Here is a 24,453-nt window from a genome sequence, read left to right as displayed (position 1 = left end):
TTCACCTTCTCTCCCAACCACCCATCCTCCAGCCTGAACTGCCACCCTGCCTGCTCCCCTCTTGGACTTTGGTCAGGCCCTTGCTACACTCCGTCCTCTGCAAGGAATCCTGCCTTAGCCTCACGAGTCACTGCTCCCCAGAGTGAAGCAGGTTGTCAGAGCTGGGCTTGATGGAAGAGGACAGAGGTCACCTGGGGTGGGGCAAAAGGCAAAGAAAGGAGCTGCTGTGGAGGTGGACAATGAAGTTCCTGTTTTGTGCTCGGTCTGGTGGGGGGCACGGAGGAGTCCGCCTGCTTCGTGTTTCTGCCCAGGCTGACCCTGGTGGGTCCTGAGATCCTCAGTCTAACAAACCAGACAAATGACCTTCCCCACAACCCGGCCGGCCTCTGAGGCCACGGCCCGCCCCAGCCTGGCTGAGCAGTTACCCCAACCGGCGGAGAGACGATGCCCCAGTCAGCGCAGGGTAACGGCACGCGGCTACGCAGGTGAGCCCTGGAAATCCGGGCCAACGTGGGAGATCCGGTCACCTGCTCGCCAGAGCAACACGGACAGCTTCGCTCGGCGCCACCTGCAGCCTGAGGGACAGGCGGGGTTGCAAGTACGCGTGCGCACACACCAGGGCACGCATAGATCCTCACAAATCCACACTTATGTACCCATGCGCCTCTGCATTCACACACACACACCTGAACTCACAGCCGCACACTCCCACCTGACTCAGATACACCTGGGCTCTCACACACACACACCCCTTCATGCACCTGGGTACACACACGTGTGCACACACACAGAGGCACTCAACACACCCGCACACATACTTGAACACACACATACACCTGTGCGCACACACACCTACACTCAAACATCTGCACATACACTGCTGAGCACGCACACTTAATCTGCACACCCAAACACATCCTAGCAGCCATGACCCCTCAGGGCACACCTGTCCATCCCCACTCAATCTGCACACACACACACACACACACACACTGTCCATCCACTGCTCAATGTGCACAGAAAGGCACACACACATCCTCTACACACACACTTCTGTACCCATAACACAACCCCCCATAGTAGCCCCACTCCACCTACACACACACACACACACACACACACACACACACACACTAGCACCCAGGACCCGGCAGTCACTGGGGCTGTTTGTAGCTCAGACATGACACAGCACAGATAGAGCCCCAGGGTTGCCTGAGCCTCTAAGAAGCCTGGTGGTCTGAACTGGAGGGACTTCAGAGCTCCCCTCCCCACCCTCGCCTCATTCAGAAGCCCAGAGAAGGAGGGGGCGTATCCCATGTTGATGCCACCAGGGGCAGAGCTGGGTCTCAGGACCATACGCTGGTGTGGGCCAGCCTGCTTTGCGACCCTGGGCAGGTCCCTCGCCCTCTCTGGGCCTCAGAGGAGATCATCTCAGAGGCTCCTTTTCATAATCTGTACTGAGAGGAGCCTCCTAAAAAGGGAGAAATCAGAGGCAGGTGGGGTGGCCTGGAGAGATGGGGGGAGGGTGCCGAGAGGGGGGCTGGGCCCCAGCGCCTGGCGGTGGGAGGGTCTGGTACCAGGATGACAGGGACCGTACTGGGAGCAGCGTGCTGGCAGGCAGCCAGGGGAAGTTATGGGAAGGCAGAGCAAGGGCCTGAACCACCATGCTGTCGGCCACCTGGCTGTGCACCTTTACACCCTGAGGAGGCGAGGGAAGGGGCCTCCTGGGATTGTTGAGGGTAATGTCTCAAGCTGCCAGCTTCCTGGGGCGTGGGCGGCCTCCCCTGATGGCTCCATGGGCCCCCTGGGCACTGCGGGGCGTGCGGGCCTCTGCCTGCACCTGCCCTCAACGGGGAAGCCCTCTCGCTGGCCTGCTGGGGGTGGAGACCCAGCCCACTGTCCGAGCTGTTCCTCAGTGGCAGTGGCTTTGGCTCAAGTGTGCAGGGTGGCCTGGAGCCAGGTCTGGTCTCAGACCTCGGGGCGCTCACTGCCAGCCTCAAGGACTGCTTCTCAGAACCCCCAGCCTGCTGGGTCACCACTGGAAGACAGGCCACAGGCCTCTCTGCACCAGACCCAAGGGATTTGGGGTGGAGGGCGCAGCTCCTGCACTTGAGGAGCTGCTGGAGAAGGGGTGGGCACCTACCAAGGAAGGCCCAGGGGGAGAGGCGCCCCAGAGCTGCAGGGAGTGGTGTGGGCTTGGGAGGGGGTCCTGAGTTAGACAGAGTAGGTTCAAGTAGTCCAGCCGTGCGACCTACTGGCTGTGTGACCTTAGACAAGTCACTTCACCTCTCTGTGCCTCCCCGTGCTCATCTGTAAGCAGGGATGGTGAATCCACCCGAGCCCACTGTTGTGGTGTCTGCTGACCACAGGTGAAGTGCCTAACCCAAGACAAGCAGCCCTCGTGGGTGCTTTGACGGCCGCCTCACTGAGGCCAGGCATCTCTATTGGAGCTCACACCCAGGCTCACTCTAAGTGCTGCCCACAGGATGGCGACTCCCCCAGGTACAGATCTAAGCCAGCCCTCGTCCCTGAACCCCAGACCCACATAGTCAACCGCTGACTCAACAGCTGCCCTTGGACGTCTCACGGGCATCCCAAACTCAGCACCTCCAGAGGACTTCCGGATCTCCGCCCCCTATAGGCTCCGCTGCCGTCTCTACCCCGCCCCGCACCCCCCCACCCCAGTGCAGACACTCTTTCCTTCCCATCGCTCACACCAACGACTGTGGAGTCATCCTGACTCCCCCCTGCGCCTCTCATCCCACATGCACTCCATCGGAAACCCAGCCAGCGCCACCCCCTGACACAGCAGGAATCCCCCGCACCTCACTACTCCTGCTGCCAGCAGCTCCCTTCGGGATCATTACAACCACCTCCAGCAGGGCTCCACCCAGCAGCCAGAGGGATCCTTTTAAACCTATGTCCCAACGCATCCCTCCCTGCTCAGAACCCCGCAGCGGCTCGCTTCTCACTCCCGGTAAAAGCCACCAACCTTCTCACAGCCTCTGGGTCCTACACCATGTGCTCTGTCTGCCCCTTGACCTCGTCCCCTCCACCCTCCTCCCCAGCCCCAGCCTCCTTACGGTGGGTAAACGGCTTTTACACCCCTCATGTTGTGTGATTGTTACAACACCTGTAAGGCCTGCAGAGGAAGGGTCATAGCCCCAATCTGTTGATGAAGAAACTGAAGCAGAGAGGCCAGCTGGCTTGCCCAGGATCCCACAGTCAGACACAGAGCTGGGGTCCTCGGTCCCTCTGATTCTCCCTATCTCTGGCCTCTGACTTCAGTGACTCCCAATCCTTCAAGATAAAACCCCCCAGCACCCAGGCAGCACTGGGGCAGTGATGTGGGCAGAGTCCACAGGGCCCTTGGGGTGTATCTAGACCCTCAGGCCAGGCTGGCAGGATGGCCTGACAGAGCCAGCAAGAGGCAGCTCATCGGCAGCTCCAGCCAGTGGAGGGTGGACCCTCAGCTGATGCTGCCAGGTATCCCCACCTGGCCTTTGGGGTGGCTTGGGGCCAGGGAGAGAGGGAGCGAGTGCCCAATGCATCACCCACCTCGGGGACCCATGGGGATCCTGCAAGGGCAGAGAAGAGGGTGGAGAGAGGAGGAAGAAAGGAGGAGTGGACAGAAAGGAAGATGGGCTGAGTAGGGAGAGAGGTAAGGGAGCGTATAGAAAAGAATGGGGAATTCCCTGGCGGTCCAGTGGTTAGGACTCCATGCTCTCACTGCCGAGGGCCCGGGGTTTGATCCCTGGTTAGGGAACTAAGATCCCACAAGACACGTGGCACAGCCAAAAACAAGAATGAAAGCGGGGGCAACATCCCAGGCTGGCAGAGAGGAGAGAGGAAGGTGGGAAGGAGATGGGGAGGGGGAAAAGGTGGGGCGGGAGAGGCAGGGATGGAGAGATAGGGAAAGAGAGAGGAGAGGGAGAGAGGAGAGGCGGAGGGTAGAGAGAGGGTGGGAAGCAGCGGGAAGGAGAGAGATGAGGCAGCGGAAGGTGGTGGGGGGCGGAGAGAAACGGGAGAGGAGGCAGGAGAAGAGAAAGGGAGAGAGAGAGGAGAGAAACCCAGAACCTGGAGAGAAACCTGAGACGGAGAGAAGACAGAATGAGGCAGGAATGAAGGCACTTCCAGAGCAAGGTGAGAGGCCAACTAGCCCCAGGAGGCTGCCCCCTGCTTGCCGCCCTCACCCACCCCCAGCCCCTGCCACTCACCTTGTCAGCCGACTGCGAGGTACCAAAGAAGATGGGGATAAAGGCGAGCCAGACGATGCAGGTGGTGTACATGGTGAAGCCGATGGGCTTGGCCTCATTGAAGGTCTCGGGCACTCCGCGCGTCTTGATGGCGTACACGGTGCACGTGACCATGAGCAGCATGCTGTAGCCCAGCAGGCAGATGAGCGACAGGTCCGAGATGTCACACTTGAGCACGCCCCTGGCGAAGCGGGGGTCGAGCGTCCGCTGGTCCTGGAAGTCCACCACCGAATGGGAGGGGTCCACTACAAACCACACGCAGATGCCCAGCAGCTGCAGGGAGATGAGGCTGAAGGTTATGGCCAGCTGCGAGGCGGGGCTGATGAAGCGCGGGGCGCTGACCGACCGCTTGCCCTGCTCGAAGATGCGGTAGATGCGGTTGGTCTTGGTGAGCAGGGCCGCATAGCTGATGCTCATGCCGAGCCCCAGGAAGATCCGGCGCAGAGAGCAGGTACCCAGGTCGGGCTCGGCGATCATGAGGAAGGTGGTGGCGTAGCACAGGAAGATGCCCGCCAGCAGCACGTAACTCAGCTCGCGGCCCGAGGCCTTGACGATGGGCGTGTCGTTGTAGCGCACGAAGGTGACCACCACGAAGAGCGTGGCCGCGATGCCCACCACAGCCAGGAAGAGGGGCAGCACGGCCCAGGGTGAGCCCCACTCAAGCTTGATGATGGGGATGGGCTGGCAGCCCGTGCGGTTCTCTGTGGGCCGCATGTCGTAGGGACATGTCTTGCAGGTGTAGCGGTCCACCTGGTACTGGTACCCCGTGCAGGGCTCGCAGTGCCAGCAGCAGGGCATGCCCTTCACCGTCTTCTTCCGCTCACCCGGCTGACAGGGCAGGCTGCAGATGGAGCGGGGCAGCTGCTGCCCGCTCCCTGGCCAGTGCATCCGCTCTATCTGGCAACAACAGTGCAGAGGAGAGGGCCTCAGGACATGCTGCCAAGTGCCCTGGACCGCCCCACTGGTGGCACCAATCTGAATCACTTAGTTAGTGATTTTAGTTAGATGGGTAAAATCCAGCTGCCCAGGCCCTGCCAGGATCAGCTGAATCCAACAGCTGCACTTAAATGAGCTCCCCGGGGCAGGATCCAGACCCAGCTGACCACGGGGGATCCTGCTCGAATACAAAGCTCCCAAGGGTCGTATGGAGAAACGCCCAGAGACCGGCAGTGACAACCTAGGGTCACACGGCAGAGTGGAGAGGACCCAGCAGTCCCGACTCCCAGCCCCATGAGGCCTTGCTATGCAAAGTGGTCCCCAGACCGGCCACATCAGCATCACCCAGGAGCTTGTTAGAAATGGAAATTTTTGGTCCACCCCAGACCCCCTGACACAGAATCTGAGTTTCAACAAGACCCCGCAGGTGACTCCTGTGCACCCTCAAGAAGAAACGTGCTATGGCTCAGCCCACCGGGCCTCCTCCAGGCGGCACAGGGACTTGGGTTCAGAAGAGAACAACGAATAAAGATTCAATCACAGGACCACTAATGTGTGCCCACAGGTTAGCGTTTCTTTGCATCTTGCTCTAAATGAGTGCTAGTCACTGTTACATGTCTCTGAAGACACAACTGCTGCAAGCTAAGAGGCGATAGAAGCTGGAACGCCCTACTGAATGCGTCACAAAGTTCTGGAAAGTAAGCGAGAGCCCCATAGAGCTCCAGGCACTGGGCAAAGGGAACCTGACTACACTTGGAAGCCGTATTCAAAGCATCAGTTCTAAATAAGTGGTTCTGGGCTCCCCTGGTGGTGCAGTGGTTGGGAGTCCACCCACCGACGCAGGGGACACGGGTTCGTGCCCCGGTCTGGGAGGATCCCACATGCCGCGGAGCGGCTGGGCCCGTGAGCCATGGCCGCTGAGCCTGCGCATCCGGAGCCTGTGCTCCGCAATGGGAGAGGCCACAACAGTGAGAGGCCCGCGTACCGCAAAAAAAAAAAAAAAAGTGGCTCTTAGGAGAGTTCATGCTTAGAGAACAGCAGGCTGTGCTCTTTGCCTTAAGACGTCGTCCTCCTCTGTCCAGACACAGCCCTCCCCTTCCTCACCTCTCTCCCCCCCGAACCCCCCCAAAACTTTGAGCCCCTGAACTCCAGCGTGACTTCATCTATCCAGAGTTCTTGCCCTGCGAAGGGGCAGCAGGCAAGAAGACCCCAGGCCAAGGGAAAGGGCAGGGGCAGGAAGGGCAGCAGAAGCCCAGCCACACTGTTCTTCTGTTTCAGGGTTGGGGGGCTCAGGGCCCTCTGAGGTCTAGGGTGGGGCATGGAAGGAAGCCCCAAGTTGGCAGCAGCAAACCCCGGGGGGCAGGGCTAGTCGGCGGCTGCCTCCCCTTGGCCTCCCCTCCCTGGGTTGGGGTGGCCTCTCCCTGCCGCTTAGCCCCCCGGGACCCCTCGCTGCCCTCCCGCCAGGTGCTTACTCTGAGGTGCAGGTGGTCAGTCCAGGAGCCGATGACCTTGTACTCGGCAGAGCCGTTGCGTAGCTGGTACTGGTAGATGTCATAGCGCCCAGGTGCGTCTCCGTTCTCATTGAAGGTCACAGGGTTCCCCGCGATGCCTGCGGGGGCCCGTGGGGGTCACACGCTCAGCTTCTTTGCTGAGCCTTCACCCAGAGTCAGGAAGGATCGTGAGCCCAGGGCAGAGACACCTCTGTATGGAACCCCTTGGAAGCATCTGAAGAGACCCCCGCATACTCCCACCCCATGGAGCCCCAGGACCCCTTCCCCAGGGTTGGGTGGTGCCCCCACCTGAGAAATTGACGCTGCGAATGTACTTGAGCAACTGGGTGCCGTCCACAGGGTCCATGCGCGGGCAGAGCCCCACGCGGCCCGGACACAGGTCACGGTGCATGGCGTGCAGCGCGTGGCCCATGGCGTACACGGCGTCGATCACAAACTGCACCTTCCCCTCCTGCTCGTACGCCGAGTCCTGCCCAATGCGCTCACGGCCTGCAACGAAATATTCAGAGTGGGGGCGCCCATGAGGCCCACCATCCTCACAGGTGGATGGTGGGAACCACAGCAGACCTAGGTGTGCCCTGGGGCCCAGAGAGCCCACCTGGGCACACCTAGGTCTCCGGGCCCCTGGCCCAGTGCTCACTCCATCACCCCAGGAGATGGTCTTGTGGAGGGCCCGGGGAATGGTCCTGAGGTCTGCTGCCCTCACTACTGTACCGCTGGACCCTGTGCCCTGAGGCCCCAGAACAGCCAAGGCAGGCTCCCTTGTCCCCATCACCCTTGGAGGGCAGTGAGCCTGCGGGTCTCCCTGCGGCCGTGGTGCTTGCCTGCCCTCCCCCAGCCTGGCCTGGACCAAACACGGGAGCAGGTGGCCCTCACACAGGCAGGAGCTGTGACTGTCCATGAGGGCAGTGGTGCCCTACAGCAGCTCACCCATGGGTAGCCCCAGCACAGGGTATGGGTGGGGAAACTGAGGCCCAGAGAGGGTGAGAGACCTGCCACAGGTCCCTCAAGATTCAGGACACCAGATGCCCTCAGTGACTTCCAGATGCCCCAGACACCAGAAGGCACCATCATCCCCATCCACTCCTCCCCCATGTCAGTGACATCCCCCCATTAGCCACAGTGAGTGAGCTTTGCAAAATGGGGAACCCACCCCACTCACCCCCTTCTCACTGCAAACAGCAGTGGCTCCCTAGGGCACTGTGACCTCCCATCCTCACCCCCTGGGCTCTGGCCACACCCAACCCCTCTGCTCTGGGCCCTGTGCAAACTCTTTGGCTGCCGGAGGTCTCGATGTCCTCTTGGTAAAAAGATCATCATCCTGCCTCACAGAAGTGCTGTGAGGCTTGAATGAGATGAGATAACAGAAAACACGTGGCACAGAGTAGCTGACTAAGCCACATTGTTATTATGTTTAAGTGGTCAGAATAGAGGGTTTCTAAGGTGGGCTACAGAGGTCCCGGGGCCAGAGCAGGCCAGGAAGGCTTTCTGGAGGAGGAGGAGCTCCTGGCCTGGGCCCTGGGTAATAATGATGATGAAGAATAAGGACTGCTAACTTCTTTTTTTTTTTTTTAACTTGCTCTTGTTTACTTTTTTTTTAACTTTAAATTTATTTTTGGCTGCATTGGGTCTTCGTGGCTACACATGGGCTTTCTCTAGTTGTGGCAAGCAGAGGCTACTCTTCATTGCGGTGCACAGGCTTCTCACTGTGGTGGCTTCGCTTGCTGCAGAGCACGGGCTCTAGGCACGTGGGCTTTGGTAGTTGCAGCACGTGGGCTCAGTAGTTGCAGCATGCGGGCTAGAGCGCGTGGGCTTCAATAGTTGCAGCGTGTGGGCTCAGCAGTTGTGGCGCATGGGCTCTAGGGTACATGGGCTTCAGTAGTTGTGGTACGTGGGCTCAGTAGTTGTGGCTCACAGGCTCAGTAGTTGTGGCACACGGGCTTAGTTGCTCCGCAGCATGTGGGATCTTCCCAGACCAGGGATCGAACACATGTCCCCTGCATTGGCAGGTGGATTCTTTTTTTTTTTTTTTTGCGGTACGCGGGCCTCTCACTATTGTGGCCTCTCCCGTTGCAGAGCACAGGCTCCGGATGCGCAGGCTTAGCAGCCATGGCTCACGGGCCTAGCCGCTCCGCGGCATGTGGGATCTTCCCGGACCGGGGCACGAACCCGTGTCCCCTGCATCGGCAGGCGGACTCTCAACCACTGCGCCACCAGGGAAGCCCCAAGGACTGCTAACTTCTATGGAGCATCCACTCTGTGTCGGGCACTCTTCTAAGCTCTTTATGTATATATTAAGTCATTGAATACTCAGAACAGTGCTATGAGGTGAGTAATTATCCCCATTATAGAGATGGAAAAACTGAGGCACAGAAAAGCTCACTGGCATTCCAGGACCACAAAGAGCTGGATTTGACCAGGTGCTCCAGCTCCCAGCCTGTGTACCACACTACACCTGAGAGACTGTAAGAGCCTGACTGCAGGGGGACGGCAGGAAAGTGGGGGGCGGGATGGGGCAGGGGCTCTGAGGTGAGGACACAGGGGCCGGAGGATGGCAGAGGAGATGAAGGGAGAGTGCTAGGGAACCCCAGCTTCCCCTCCCACAGCCCCTGCATACAGCATGGCCTGCAGCCTCCTCCCTCAAGGCCAGGACAATGAAATTTACCCTCATACACACACACACACACACACACACACACACACACACACACACACACACACACACACACACACACACACACCCATGCCTCCCTGCTAGAGGGCCAGTGCTGCACCTTACAGAAGTAATTCCCCAGCGGCCAGCGGGGTGAATGGCTGCACCTGTGTCCCACCCCATGGGCCATGGGCCTGGGTGTCCCATGTCTGTCATGTGGGGGGTCAGGTTGAGGCCCCAGGGATCCACAGATCACCCCCTAGATTCCTCTATTTTCAGCCAATGTATGGTCACTGTGCCCTGCCGCCCAGGGCTCCCACGGAGCTGATGGCTCATCTCATATCCTTGTCTTGGCCACCAAGACTCTGTGACCAAGGTCAGAAACTGACTCCAGTACCCCAACCTCAGGGTCAGAGATCAAAGGTCCCCAGTACACAGACTGGACAGTTTAGGGGCAGATGCCCAGTTGGCTCTGGGGGCACTGCTGGGTCCAGAGAGAGCCCACAGCTTTTACGGCGTGGCCTTGGGGCTGGAGACAGGGTAGTCTTCAAGGGGGCTCACCTAGCTCTCCCAGGGGTCAGCTAAGCCCCTGGCTACCCACTACACTTCATTCACACAAGACTGTCTGGGCTGAAACCCCAGCTCTACCCTGTACTCTAGCTGTGACCTTGGACCTGCCACCTCATCTATCGGGCTTCAGTTTCCTCATCTGCAAAATGAGGATAATGATGGTACTTACCTCATAGGTCGGGATAGGGTCCCTATGAGGATAAATGGGTTTATATTCACAACGGGTCATAAAGAGGGGCCTGGTACTTGCCAGGTGCTGCAGAAGTTTGTTAAACACAAGGGTACAAAGAGTTCTAAGCCCTGCCTGCCTCGGAGCTCCTGGGACAGCAGAGCTTTGCTAACAGGCAAAGCTCTCTCTAGGCCACGGCACAAACAGAGATGGATGGACAGGAGAGGCAAGTTCTCCAGCCTCAGCAGCCTGCTCTCTTACTCAAGGCTACTGATCCCAGCTTCTGAGAGCCAGGAGAGAAGCACAAGGGACAATCCTGTCCCCGAAGGGTGACAGAGGGGCCTGGGGCAGGGTTGCATGGAAGGCCCCAGCCCCAGACCCCACCATCACCCCCAGCCCCCAGGTCCTGCCCTCTGTATCCCGCTGCTCCATGCTCCCAAAGCTCCCATCATGCCCTCATTTCATCAGGATGAGAGACTGAATTATTAACCAGGATGGAGGGGGAGGCTGCAGCCACTGCAGAGAAGCAGCAGCTCTATCCCAAGGCCAAGGACACACAAGGCTAAGGGACACTGGCTGAGCTGCCCTCAGCCCCCTCCTCTCCCTATCTTCCCAGGGGTCCCTCCTCAGTGGTCCAGCTGAAGCATCCATCCCTGGGCCACTCAGGTCCAGGACCACGTGCTCTTACTGGGGTCACGAAGCCACCTGCACCGGCACTGGAATACAGATGACCCCACAGGAGGTCCTCACCAGGGGAGCCCACCTCTGCCTGGGGAGGCTCCCGTGGGAAGGGCTTTGGGGTCCTGTGGGCTGTGGGCTGTCAGCGGCCCTTGAACACTGCGCCTTTGGGATCTCCACCCCAGAGTTGTCATGGTGCCAGCCATGGACTTCTAGAGACTTCCCAACACACTTTCACGTCCTTGACTTTTGTCTCAAGTCTGCCCCCAATTACAAATGAGATAACAGGGCAGTGAGGTGCCCTGCAAAAGGCCTTAATTTGAAAGGGAGCGGCGGGCCTTGAGTGTGACCCCCTACACACACACACACACACACACACACACACACACACCTCAAACTCCAAGGGCCCTTCCCCTGAGCCCCACAGGAAGCAACAATGACAGAGCCTAAGTGCGCTCCCTTTGGGGGAGGGGGAAGGGATCACAAACACAAGTCAAACAAGGTCCAGACATGCTGTGCTGAACGTCGGAAGCTGTGTCCACAACCAGTGCAGCTCTCTGCACACCCTCGACTCTTCAGCAAATAACCCTGCAGCATGGCTGGTGCTTCCTCTTCCCCGAGCCTCTGGGACGTAGGCCAGACTGGCCCCCGTCACAGAGGAGGTAACAGATTTGCAGGTGGTCGAGTAAGGTACCCAGAGTCTTGAGGGAATCCTGGCTCCCAGCTGGTGTTCCTGCCCACCTGGGGATTGGCCTGGCTGGTGAGTGGCTGGGATTTGAACCTGGATCTCTCTGGCTCCCAAAGAATTTCCACCACCCTGAACTGTCTGCCTCCTTCTCCCTCCATCCAGCCCCGACCTGCCTTCCCCCTTCTCTGGGGCTCAGGCCTCGCCCCAGTTGTCTGGCCAGGCCTAACCAGGAGCTAAGGATCCCTGTCTCCAGGGCTGGAGGAGGCAGATGGCCATGGAGGGAAGCGAGGGGTCAGAGGATCCCCTTTCATGGGTGGTTGGGACCCCCAGGCCCAGACAGGGGAACCACAGTTCTGGCAGGAAACAAAACACACATTTCTGAGAGCTCCTAGAGGAGATAAATTCCAGACACATGGCAACAATGACAGCAGCAACAGTTTGAAGATGTCCTAATTGTGTCCCAAGGCACAGTGAGCCGGAGATGTGTTTGGCTTAGCCACGGATGACAGCCAGCCCCGGAACCATCCGGGAGAGGACTTTCTCCATCAACCACCACCCCCCCCCCCCCCCCCGCAGCTGTGGTTACTACGGTGACTGCAGCCTTTGTCTGCAGGTTGTAAATTGTAATTGAAATGAGTTTTCAAGGTTGAAATAATCAGAGTTCCTCCCTGTCTCCCTGCTCACCTCTCCACAACTACTCACCCCACCCAGCCACAATCTTCCTGAGTTCCAGGCTCATGTGTACACACACACACACTCCCTCACATAAAGGTATACAAAATCAGCCACATATACACCCCCGTATTTTCACATCTACACATATAAAGTAGCAACACACAAACCTGCATGCATTTATATACATCCCTATACACGCATCTACGTTCAAACATGTAGAAACATAAGTGTCCATATAAACACATACTCTATATATTGGGTTGACCAAAAGTTCGTTTGGGCTTTTTTTAAGATTTTTTTTTTTTTTTTTTTTTTTGCTGTGGACCATTTTTAAAGTCTTTATTGAATTTGTTACAATACTGCTTCTGTTTTTATGTTTTGGTTTTTTGGTGCGAGGCATGTGGGGTCTTAGCTCCCCGACCAGGGATCGAACCTACACCTCCTGCACTGGAAGGCGAAGTCTTAACCACTGGCCCCTCAGGGAAGTCCCTCGTTTGGGTTTTTGTAACAGCTTACGAAAACCCGAACAAACTTTTTGGCCAACCCAATACACAGCTACACAAGGAGCACGACACTCCTACAAGCACGTGGTCATTCAGATTCACTGTCGCGGAGAAGCCCCACGAGCAGGTCCTGACAAGGATATGAGTGCAAGTGTTTCATCTGGGAGGTGATGGCTGGAAGCACAGATTGGGGGTGAGGAAGCGAGGCAGAGACGGGAAGGGATGGGAAGACACTAACGCCAGGTGTGAGGCTCAACCCCGTGGGGGGCTCTAGAAAACTGTGTGGCCTATGCCTCAGGGCTGCCCCATCTGAGGGGATAAGTAGCCCCACTCCCACCAGTCTCAGGCCGCAGACTCCCCCCGGGGACATTAACTCCATTGGCAAAGCAGGGCTGGGGAGCGCCGAGGGGACCTGGGGCAACACACGCACAGGTTCAAGTCCACACGTGTAATCGGCGTAGGTGTGTGGACATACCACACACATCTACACACATATAAACTTGCACCTACATACAAATGCACAAACATACACACCGGTTTTCATCCCTTGTGCAAACTTCCAGGGAGCAGGATAAGAGGGTCCTAGGATGCCCCACCCCCAGGGAGAGCTGTAGTGTGTGGTTCTGCGCTGGACCAGCCATATGACCCTGGTCAAGTAAAATTTACGTCCCCCAGATGTAAATCCAGGGTAATAACACTTACCTTGAGGGGCCACTGAGAGGATTCAAGGAGGTGCAGACGTAAAACACGCAGCATCATGCCTTATACGTAGTGCTCTCTAAGCCTCCGTTTTCCTCTCCTCCCTAACACTTCCCCGCGGAAAACTCCCCACCCCTGGAGGCCTCCACCCCAGCCCTGGGCCGCCCCTCCAACCTGTCTGCAGCCCGGCACGTGCTGGGTCTTCCCAGACCCCCAAAAGATGAGCGTGGGGTGCCCACCCCATGCACAGGGGCCCAGGTCAGCACCCACTGACACTCAGATGGGGGAGGAAGCTGCCACCTGGGTTCCTGGCCAGTCCCCCTCTTTCCTGACTCTGCCTGTGGTTGAGCCATTCTCCTCGTCACCTCCCTGGAACACGCAGGTCTTTCTGAGGGTCCCCGAGTCCTACTCCGGAGGCCAGGCTCCACCACCCCGGCATCCCCAGAAGTCACAGAGCAGGCTCTCCCTCCTTTCCGGGTAGGGCACCTCTAAACAACTCAGCCTGGTGCCCCCACCCCTAGATCTGTTCCACCAAACTCCGTCACAGCTCTCCGCCAACTCCCGTCCTGGGGAACCCTGAGCCAGCCCCAGTGTCTTGGGGGGTTAGGGGTGGGGGCCCGTAATGGTCACCCCCTCGGGGGCGGGGAGGGGAAGAGTCTTGCCCAGCAGCGGGGGCAGGGGGTGGTGGCTCCTGACTCCTCCAGGTGCTCTCTTTCTGGCTCTCAGTGGTGGTACAGCCCAGGGCTCCCCGAACTTGAGCCAGCCTCAGGCCCCTTTTGAAGGAAAACAATTCTGTCCCAGGATAATCCTAGGATGAATGTGGGCCCAGGATGAAAATACTGACATCAGAGGCTGAAGCCCCGGCAGTGACAGCTACTTCCAACTGCAAATTATCACAGGAGCAGAGAAGTTGTCTTTGCAATCTGTAAAGACCGCTTTCAGAAGGCCGTCAAATGAAAATGCCAAGTTCAAGAATCGTCATGGAGCTCCTAGGTCGCTGAGAGTCTGACCTCAAGAACGTATCCCCAGATGTCCACAGACCCTAGTTCAAGAAACAGGACGTGGACGTCCGGCCAGATGGGAGCAGCTCGACACCCCACCCCCCATTCAGCCTCTCACTGGCCTGCCGAGTTGCTTAGCATCTCTGAGCTTCGATCCCCTTTTCTGTAATGAGGTCGGCTCCCGGGACCATTAGAGAAGAGTGATACTTGCAGCAGAAGCCACACTTGGCACCTGCACAGGCCAGCTCCCAGGGAAGGCCATTCTCTACTCCTCACTGGTTCTGCCCAGCCCAGGGGCCTGGGCTTAGCTCTCCCAGACAGGGTCAGACTGGGGCCAGGGGTGAAGGGGAGGCAGCTCGCGGGGCCGAAGTCACAGCCAACCCCCCACGTGGATGCCCCTTCTCCCCCATCACCCAGCCATGCTCCTTTTCCTTCCAGGAGCATCTAGTTTTTCCTCTACTGGATCTTTGCTGTCAACATAGAAATACGTTTTAATTTCTTCCATTTAAACAGAAACCCTTTCTTGACCCCACTTTTCCCCCAGCTAGCATCCCTCTCTCCCTGTTTACAACAAAACTTCTCAGAAGGGTTGTCCTTACTCATTGTCATCAATTTCTCTCCTCCATTTTTCTCCTGACCAACCCCAGTCTGGGTTTTGCACCCACCTCTCCCAGGAATCTCCGCGTGGCTAAGCCTGACACTCCACCCCCGCCCCATCTCAGTGGACCACCAAGAACCTCAGAGTCATCCTTGATTTTCTGCCATCTTTCTCTCACCTCAAATCCTTTAGCAAACTCTTGAGGCCACACTGCAAAACTGATAAAGAATCAGACTCCTTCTTACCATCTCCATGGCCACCACCTGCTCCAAGTTCCCATCACCTCCCACTTGGACTACAGCCCCGGCCCCTAACTGACCTCCAGCTCTGCCCTCACCCCCATCTCTGCTCCAGGAGGCAGCCAGAGTGAGCCCATTATAACATAAATCTGATCACGTCAATCCTTTCTCAAACCCTGCCATGGCCTTGTCTCATTTGGCATTAAAAGACTAAATCCTTACAAATTGCCGACAAGGCCCACAGACCCGTGCCACCCCGCCCCACCTCTCGGACCCCATCTCCTACCTGTTGATCTCTCTGCTCCAACCACATGGGTCTCCTCACTGCTCCCCAGACCTGCCAGGCCTGAGCCTACCTCAGGGCCTTTGCACATGCTGTGCCCTCTGCCCGGCATGCTCTTTCCCAGTCACCTTCCCAGTGAGGACTTCTGACCTCCTGATTTAAAGGTGCAACATCCCTAGTCTCCCAGAACTCTCCAGGAGGCCTCCTGGATCTGTCCTCTCTGGTCTCATGATTAAGCTCTCTGGAGGCCCTCAGCTCTGACTACTGGGACCACACCATCGTGTACCACCTTGTCTCCAAGGCCATATCATCTCCCACCTGCAGGGGGAGCCCCTCAGGGCAGGTCTGTCCCCTTCACAGAGCCCAGCACAGGGCTGGGGACACAGTCAGCCTCTGAGTAAATGCCAGCTGAACAAGTAAGAAACAGCACTGCGGGGAAGGGCTCAGGACCCCTGTGGCCACCAGGTGGCTGACGGCTTGGGCAAATGTGAGTTCCTCTAATGAGCGGCACAACCTGGCGCGTACTAGGTAATCCCAAATGTGGGTCTTCCTTCCTTTCCCCAGGTTCCTTTAGGAATGTGGAGGTGAAAAGAGCCACGAAGCCAGGCTGGAATAGCCAGAGGGCCCTGGGGCTGGGACATCAGCTGGCCTGAGGCAGGACATCCCTGGAGCCAGATGGCCAGAGTTCAAATCCCAGCTCTGCCATTTTCTACCTGTATGACCTTGGGAAAGTCTTTAACTTCTCTGTGCCTCGGTTTTTTCATCTGTAAAATGGGTTGCTGTGAAAAGCAAATGCAAAACACTAAAACAGAGCTTGACATGTAATAAATGCTATATAAATATCAGCTGTTGTTATTGTTATTGCTGCTGGCACAGGCTGGGTGACCAGCATCTCCCCACACATCCCCAGCTGCCATGCGGCCACCCTCCCTCTCAGTACTCCCGGCCCCTGGGAGCAGCAGGCAGTAAATCTCTCCTATCTCCTCGTAAACCAGGCCTTCCTCCACTCAGCCATCACCTGGCTGGCAGTCCTGTCAAAAAGACGGATGCCACATCTACCTTGTTTTCAGCTTTAATTCCCAAGCCCTGCTCTGCGGGCTCCTGGGGAGGGGGCCAGGAGAGGAGGTGGGAGGCGGGCGCTGCCCTCCCGCAGGCCTTGACAGCTGCAGAGACGCCCTGCTCCGTGACCCCTATCTCGCTCAGGTGTGGAGCAGCCCGCAGGCCACCTTCTAGTGCTTCCGGCAGATCCCCTCCACGCCTTCTCTGGGAAACCATGAGAAAGGCAGCTCTGCTAGTGACAGGGCTCTGGGGAATGGAAGTGGGTAGTATGATCCCCATTTTACAGTGAGAAAACTGAGGCCTCAAGAAGTGACCTGCCCCAGGTTGCACGGCTAGGAAGTGGCAGCACTAGGACTCACACCCAGTTCAGGGGGACTCGCACAGTTGTGTATTTGAGAAAGAATGGGTGCCCACGAGCACTTGCCGCTTTGAGACACACCAGCCCAGTCTCCAACTGCCAGTATCTGCCACTCTTCTGAGACTCTCTGGCCACAGAAGCCCTCTTTGCCAGCCATTTGGCATGTGGAGGCACTGAGGAATTAACACCCTCTGGGAACAGCCAGCAATGATTGACGGGAGTTGGTGTACACACACCCCAGCTCCCTCACACCTCCAGCGGGATGACTGCCAGGCGTGCTCCTTTCTGTCTCCAGAGCCCCCGGGGGAGTAAAGTTCCAGCTGCTCACAGTGGTAACCTGCTTGGTAACACACGCTTTATGTCTGCCTTCCCTCCCCTGCCAATGTTTCCTGGGATTCTCTCCCAAAGAAACGACTGGCTCTCAATTCCTTGTCTTGAGGAGAATTCAACTTTTTTTTCATGCAGGCCGCGCTGCACGGCTTGTGGGATCCTAGCTCCCCAACCAGGGATCGAACCCGAGCTCTTGGCAGTGAAAGTGTGGAGTCCTAACCACCAGACCACCAGGGAATTCCTGAGGGGAATTCAACTTAACACAGCCTTGAAGGATGGATGGGATCTTCCCAAGTGTAAGACCCCCGCATGAGAAGGTCCTTCCCACCCTCTGAGAAGGTCATCAGGCCCGTCTGTTGCCCTGAGGAGGGAAGGCATGGACTTTGGCAGAGCAAAGGGCAGGGGAACACAGGAGTGGCACTCGCTCATGCTGAGATCGTGGGCAGGGCCTGAGGGACTGAGACAGGCAGAGGCTGGCTATTGAAACTGTTAGCAATGAGGGGACCAGAGTGTGGGCCCACCCGGTGTGGATACCAGGCAGCCTGGAAGAAGTGAGCGTGGAGCTTGGCTCGGGAGACAGAGTGAGGCAGGTGGAGAATACAGGGCTAGCTGAGGGCAAGCGAGACGGTGGCTGGGGGCGCGGGAGGAAAGGAAGTGGGAGAGGCAGGTGGGGCACCAGCTGGAGAGCCAGGCTGCCTGGGTACGAAGCCAGCCCTGCCAGTTCTCTAGCACTGCGATGTTCACCAACCACCTCAGCGTCCCCTTCTGTAAAATGGAGGCAACGCTTATGACAGCCTACACCACCCACCCTCAGGATGCTGTCCTCCCCGTCGGGGATCCTACAACGGACAGAATCCTTAGAGCAGACTTGAGCTGTTAAATTACCCAGTCGCAGGTAAATCCCACCTCTCCCCCTCCCTCTCTATCAACGACAACCACCATTCTGTCACCGCTGATCGTACACATCCTTTTTCAGCTTCTTCATACTCTTCAAACACATCACCAATCCTTCCAACAGCCCACTGAGATGGGTGGTGACTTCCCTGCCCTCTCTGAGACTCAGAGAGGTTAAATAACATGTCCACGGTCACACAGCAGGGAGGAGGCAGAGTCGGACCCAGACCCTGACCCGTTGACAGGTGCCCGGTCCAGAGCCCGTACTCCATGGGTGTCACCCCAGCCCTCCTGGCCTAAGGGACAAGCTCAGCTCAAACCTGGATGGGGCCATGAGAAGCCAGAGCTGCCTCCCCCTCACCCAGGGTGGGTCTGAGGTCCCACAAACATTCCCAGCAGCTCCCCTACCCCTCACCTCACCCAGAGATGGACGGGCTCACTGTGCCTGATGTGAGGCCGCCCAAGGACCCTTACCAGCCTCTGCTGGGGCTTCAGATGCAGCAAGAAACATCCAGGTCAGCTGGAATATGCTGTCCTTCCACCCCTCCCTGTGGTGCTTTGCTCACGCCTTCCCCACTGCCTGGGGAGCACGCCGTCGCCCCTTCCATCACCCACCTCTCCTTCTGAGGCAGTGCTTTCCATACCTGGCTGCACATTAAACCACAGGGGCACCTTTTAAAACTCCTGATGGGGCTTCCCCGGTGGCGCAGTGGTTGAGAGTCCGCCTGCCGATGCAGGGGACACGGGTTCGTGCCCTGGTCTGGGAGGATCCCACATGCCGCGGAGCGGCTGGGCCCGCCCGTCCGGAGCCTGTGCTCCACAACGGGAGAGGCCACAACAGTGAGAGGCCCGCGTGCCACCAAAAAAAAAAAAAAAAAAATCCTGATGCCCAGGTGGTACCCAGGGCCAATTACATCAGAATGTCTGGGGCTGGGAGCCAGGGATTGGTCGGCATTTGAAAAGATCCCCAGGTGATTCGATGTGAGGTTCCCAGCCCTAGATACACAAAAAACCCACTGGGAGAGCTTGAAAAACAACCCACCCCTGAGGTTCTGCTTAGTGGGTCTGGGGGGGGGGGCCCTAGTAGAGCTCTAAAAGTTCCAGGTGATTCTGATGCACAGCCAGGCTTGAGCCCCACCCTCTTACAGTTCACCAAGTGCCTCCAATCAGCTTTCTCACCTGCATCCCCAGACACCCTCTGGGCTGGCCCACCACCAATCCCATTTCTCAGATGAGAAAGCTAAGGTCCTGACAGGGTACAGCTGGCCTCAGGTTCCCAGTGAGAGTCTACACTCTCCTGAATCCTGATCAAGCCCTCCTTCCCCACCTGCTCTGACAGCCCACACACCTCCCTGAGGGCACCTAGAGAGGGCCCGTCCCCCCTCCCCCCACCAGTTCACCAGCAGCCGGGGAGTCCTGAAGAGGACTGGGAGTCTGGAAAGAGCTTACAAGGACTGACCAAGGCCTTCTCCCTGCCTGCGCCTCCCAGACCAAGAGGAGACTCCAGAAAGCCCCTCTCCCTTGATGAGCCAGACACAGGGGCCGAGACGCCCCCTTATCCATGTTGCCCCCACTTTCAGTCCCACCCATCCCCATCTCCAAGCCAGGTCTCGTGACCTATAATCAGGGTGAAGATACAATCTTCTATCCCCACTTGGGGACTTTTGAGAATAAAAGGGGATGCTCTCAATAATTATGCCAGGAAGAGAGAAGTAAACAGGATGCTCCTACCCATGAGGGCCCAGCCTCCCATGCCCAGGCATGTTGGTACTTCTTACACCTTTGTTGTGATTACTGCCTCATAAGGACCTTTGTTGTGCAGCCTTGGGCAAGTTGCTTGACCTCTCTGACTCTCCATAGCCTCCATAATAAGGGGGTCATAAGAGCCCCTAGAGTTGCTTTGAGGGTGAAATGAGATGACGTTGTTAAAATATCTGGAACATAGTAAATGCATAGTAAAGAGTGGTGTTTATGGTTATTAGCTCACGCAAGAACGTCGCCCCTATGTAAGACAGACATGCACATATATACCTTCTCTTTTAGACACTCACGTACATACACAGTCACATACAGTCACACACACAAGGGTGTACACACACTGCTGCCTACACCCACAGGAGTTTGCCTTCGTCCCCAGGGGACACCCACAGTCTTAAGTAGCCACGATTGCCCTGGCCACCAGAGGTCAGCATGCTCCTCACCGGCCCACCCACCTCACCATGCTCCCTCCTCCCCTGGCCCTAGTGGACCCATTCCCCCACCCCCAACTGCCAGTGATTCCATGCAGCATGTCCCTGCGGCTGATCCAGCGGCCCTTGCTCATCTGGCCCTCTGCCCAAGCTGCACCCATCAGTCCAGAAGACGATAAGAGGGAGTTCATCATCCTTGCATGGCCACCACTCACGGTTGAGGGGTACGCAGAGCCCTCCCAATGTCCCTGACGCCAGGTCCTGCTGCAGAGCTACCCAGACAAAGAGAGCACAAGGACCCACGTCCACCTGTATCAAAGGTGAACGCGCCAAGACGGCTACCACAGGGGTCTGAGGGCCTAGAACTCAGACCTGGGCCCATATCCTGCGCCACCACCTTTCATCTGCGGGAACTCAGGTCCCTTTACTTACCTGCTCTGAGCCTCTGTTTTCCATTCTGTAAAACAGACCCATCGTCCCATCCTCCCGTGGCTCATTCCCTGTCCTTTTCAGGACTCTGCTGAAGCGTTACCTTGCAGGGAGGCCATCCTCTTTCTTATCTATTTTGTTTCTACTGCACTTTTTCCTTCTGACATAGTCTATAGTTTACTTACATATCTCGTTTATTGTCTGTCTCCCCATTAAAATAAAAACTCCAAGAGCTTTTCGGCTCTTTCATTCACTGCTATAACCATGGTGCTTAGAAAAGGGCCAGGGAGTGGGAGTCAAACTGGTGTCTGTTGAGTGACTGTGGGAACCTGGAGGGGTTAGAGATGGTTTCTGTAAAGTGCTCAGACCGGTGAGCGTTAGGATTCACAGGGCAGCTGGGGTCAGTCAGGTCTGTGGGCTTGCCATAGGGGCGTCCAGATGAAGCCCAAGGTGAGCAGCCAGACGGCACCTCTGCCCAGACCCAGGAGCCCCTTCCCCTACTCAGCAGCGTCCTACGGCTGATGGTCTGAGAGATCACCGAGGTTTCAGCTACCCTAAGCCCACCCACCGACAAGGCCCTGGTGTCAGACCTTGAGTCAGTCCTGGCCCCGCCCCTTCTGCCCCCCCACCTTAGGGCCCCGCCCCTTCTGGCCCCCAACTCCACCCCCAGGCAGCACCGCCTGGGCCCCTGGACACTGCTACCCCTGCAGCAGTGTCCCGCAGCCACCGCTCACCCCACTTGACACTCTCAGCCTTCTCCCCCATAGCCCCACCCACTCAGGGCCCACCCTGGCCCCGCCCCCTGAGGCTCAGTCCCACGCCCCCCCCCCATGCGCGTGCTCACTGGTGCACTTCTTGACATGGCTGCCTTTCTTGAGCGCGTGGCGGCTCAACTTGCAATGGAAGTTGTCCTCCCAGAACTCAGCAAACCAGATGTTGCGCCGGTTGTTGTCCAGCGTGCGGCTGGAGAAGTAGCGGTCGAAGCCTGACAGGGAACCAGGATGTCAGGACCTCACGCCTCCCTTCCCCACCCGCCCCCTCCCCTTCCCTCTTCCCACAGCTTTCATGTGGCCCAGGCAGAGGGAGGCGGAAGGGAAGAAGAGCACATCCTCTGATCCAGGGCCCAGCCGGAAAAAACAAAATGTGGACCATTTCATTTTCTTCACAATGAAAAGAGCTGTATTAAATTCCAGGGAGAGCCTGTGTAATCTTACAACTGCTTCCTTTATGGACGAAGTACAGGATGAGGGTGTTTCTGCTGCTTCTTAACCACCAAAGTGGTAATATGGGGCCTCTTTGAGAAGGAGTCACTTGGGGGCCCAGAGATTAGAGCAGAGAGGCTGGTGGGGGGCAGGCACTCAATCCTGGGAGTACCTGAGCATTCTAGTTCTGAAGAGGAGACCGGACCAGAGAGTGTAGGGAATGACCCAGGTCACACAGATAAGATGGGGGGCTGGATCTTCCTCCTTCAAGTCCAGAACTTCCCCATCACTGACAGAGGCAGCCTCCTTCTCCAAATGCTCCTAAGGGCTTACCCACTCTGCTCTAAGCCTAGAAAACCCCATCCCAGGGTAGGCAGGCTGGTGAGTGAATATCGCCTTCTCTCTCCTACCAGTGCCCCCTCTCTATATATCGTGATCATTCCGTGTCATGGGCACAGCTGTCTGACTGTCGGAGCTGTCAGGGAGGTGCTGGCACTGGTGGGGGACTGGCCTTAGAGCAGAGTTTCTCAACCTTGACCCACTGACACTAGGCCCGATCATTCTTTGCTGGGGTGGGGGGCTGGAGCGGCAGGGGGCTGTCCTGTACATTTCAGGATATTGAGCAACATCCCCGGCCTCTACCCACTAGATGCTGGAAGCATCACTCCCTAATCGTGACAACCGAAAATGTCTCCAAACATTGCCAAACGGCCCTTGGGGGTCAAAATCACCCCCAGGTGAGAACCACTGCTCTAAAGGCTCCTCTAATGTCCCAGAGAAAAAAGGGGGACTTCCCTGGTGGCGCAGTGGTTGAGAGTCCGCCTGCCGATGCAGGGGACATGGGTTCGTGCCCCGGTCCGGGAAGATCCCACGTGCCGCAGAGCGGCTGGGCCCGTGAGCCATGGCCGCTGAGCCTGCGCGTGTGGAGCCTGTGCTCCGCAAGGGGAGAGGCCACAACAGTGAGAGGCCCGCGTACCACAAAAAAAAAAAAAAAGAAAGAAAAAAGGGATTTCTCTGGCAAGTCCAGGGTTCAGATCCCAGTTCTGCCACTTAGTAGCAAGTATGTGTCACTTACTGCCACTACATGTCACTAAATCTCTCTGGTCCTTAAATGTATTCACCCACTAAATGTGGATAAAAGTTTCTTTTGAGGTTGCAGGGAAGACTGAATGAGATGTCCGTAAGGGGCCTGGTGTCTGCAGGTATCAAGAGCCGCAGTTATTGTTATTTCGTGTTTATCATGGCTTGAGGCTGAGAGGGGAGGTGTGGAAACTTCTGCGGCCTATGCTCCCTCTGCCTCAGGGTGAGTAGAGGACACGGCGGTGTGACCCACATCCCTCCCCTGCTCAGGCCTTGGTCTCTTGGAAAGTTTGGTGGAAGCAGATGTCTGCAGGCCTTTCCACCTCCATCAGTGCTGGATTCTATTGACCAGAGCAAGAGCAGGGGAGAAGGCCCTGGGAGCCTGCCTCCCCCATGGGGAGGACAGTGAGGTCCCTGCCAAACTGAGCCATGAATAGGAACTTCACGCCTCACGCACAGCAAGGTTCTGGCCAGAGCAATCTGTTCCTGCCCAGGGTGACTGGGTTCTGCCCCAAGAGGAAGGGATGCCGGGCAGGGCAGGCGCAACGCCTGCCCCCACACCCAGGGCCCGCCAGACCCAGGCGGGCTCTGCAGGGAGGCCCTGCCCCCTGGCATGGCACGCTCTTCTTGTAGCTTGCTGGCAGTGCCCGGCCCGTTCTGGCAGAGGATGCACTCCAGGCAGGGCAGGGATCTCACCTCTTCTATCCCAGATGGGAGAAGGGATTAGAGTATATAGGGATGAAGGAGAGTCCTTGATAAATGAGCCTCCTATACTTGCCACCATCTCCCACACCCACAAATATCTGAGACGGGAGGAAGAAAGGTCCTGAATCTGGATTTGAATCCTGCTGGGTTAAGTGTGGCCAGAAAGGCTTCCTATCCCAGAACCCGAGCACAAAGAAGCTGTGAGCCAAGGAAGAGGAAAGACAGGATGGAGGGAGACAAGGAGCGGGAGAGGAAGGGCATGGGGCGCCGATCGGGGTGACACTGACAGCGGTGGTGGATGGTGCCGGCTGAGGGCGGCGGGCGTGCCGTCCGGGCTGCCGGGCCTACCTCGCACGGACATCCTCTTGGGGAGGATAGTGACGGCACCCTCGGCCACCTCCTCCAGGTGCAGCACAGGGGCGATCTTGGAGCCCCAGCTGTCCGAGCCCATCCAGAAGAAGTGGCCGGTCTGGTTGGCCTTCCGGGCCGCCTCCAGCACACGCCTGTGGGAACACGCACCAGCCCAGCCCAACCCAGCCGTGTCTGCCCGCGCGGCTGCCGCCACCCTGGCCACACCTGCCCTTGGCTGACCCCCTTCCCCGAGGCCCACACCTGTCCCCCTCCCAGCCTGTGCCTGGATCCCCCATCCTGAGCCACATGAGCCCAGGGCCCATAGCCGCCCCAGCAACCGTGTCATACCCGCAGGCTCACAGTTCCCTGCTGCCCTGGCCCACGCCTGCCTGTAGGC

At 57.7% G+C, this 24,453-nt stretch overlaps 1 protein-coding gene across 4 annotated transcripts in view; it reads right to left on the bottom strand.

Moving 5' to 3' along the window:
- GRM4 (glutamate metabotropic receptor 4) overlaps nucleotides 1-24,453 on the bottom strand; it is a 99,123-nt gene that overhangs the window by 9,949 nt on the left and 64,721 nt on the right. For all 4 annotated transcript variants that reach the window (XM_060021324.1, XM_060021327.1, XM_060021326.1 and 1 more), the window contains exons 4-8: nucleotides 24,054-24,208; nucleotides 21,563-21,703; nucleotides 6,992-7,192; nucleotides 6,665-6,801; nucleotides 4,218-5,153 (exon numbers count right to left, since the gene is read on the bottom strand). In XM_060021324.1, the coding sequence (XP_059877307.1) occupies nucleotides 4,218-5,153; nucleotides 6,665-6,801; nucleotides 6,992-7,192; nucleotides 21,563-21,703; nucleotides 24,054-24,208 (1,570 nt within the window). The remainder of the gene's footprint in view (nucleotides 1-4,217; nucleotides 5,154-6,664; nucleotides 6,802-6,991; nucleotides 7,193-21,562; nucleotides 21,704-24,053; nucleotides 24,209-24,453) is intronic.

This window comes from Delphinus delphis, chromosome 10 (assembly GCF_949987515.2).
Source record: "Delphinus delphis chromosome 10, mDelDel1.2, whole genome shotgun sequence".
Taxonomy (NCBI): domain Eukaryota; kingdom Metazoa; phylum Chordata; class Mammalia; order Artiodactyla; family Delphinidae; genus Delphinus; species Delphinus delphis.
The sequence above is the reverse complement of the archived record's forward strand: the minus strand, read 5'-3'. Positions and strand labels throughout refer to the sequence as shown.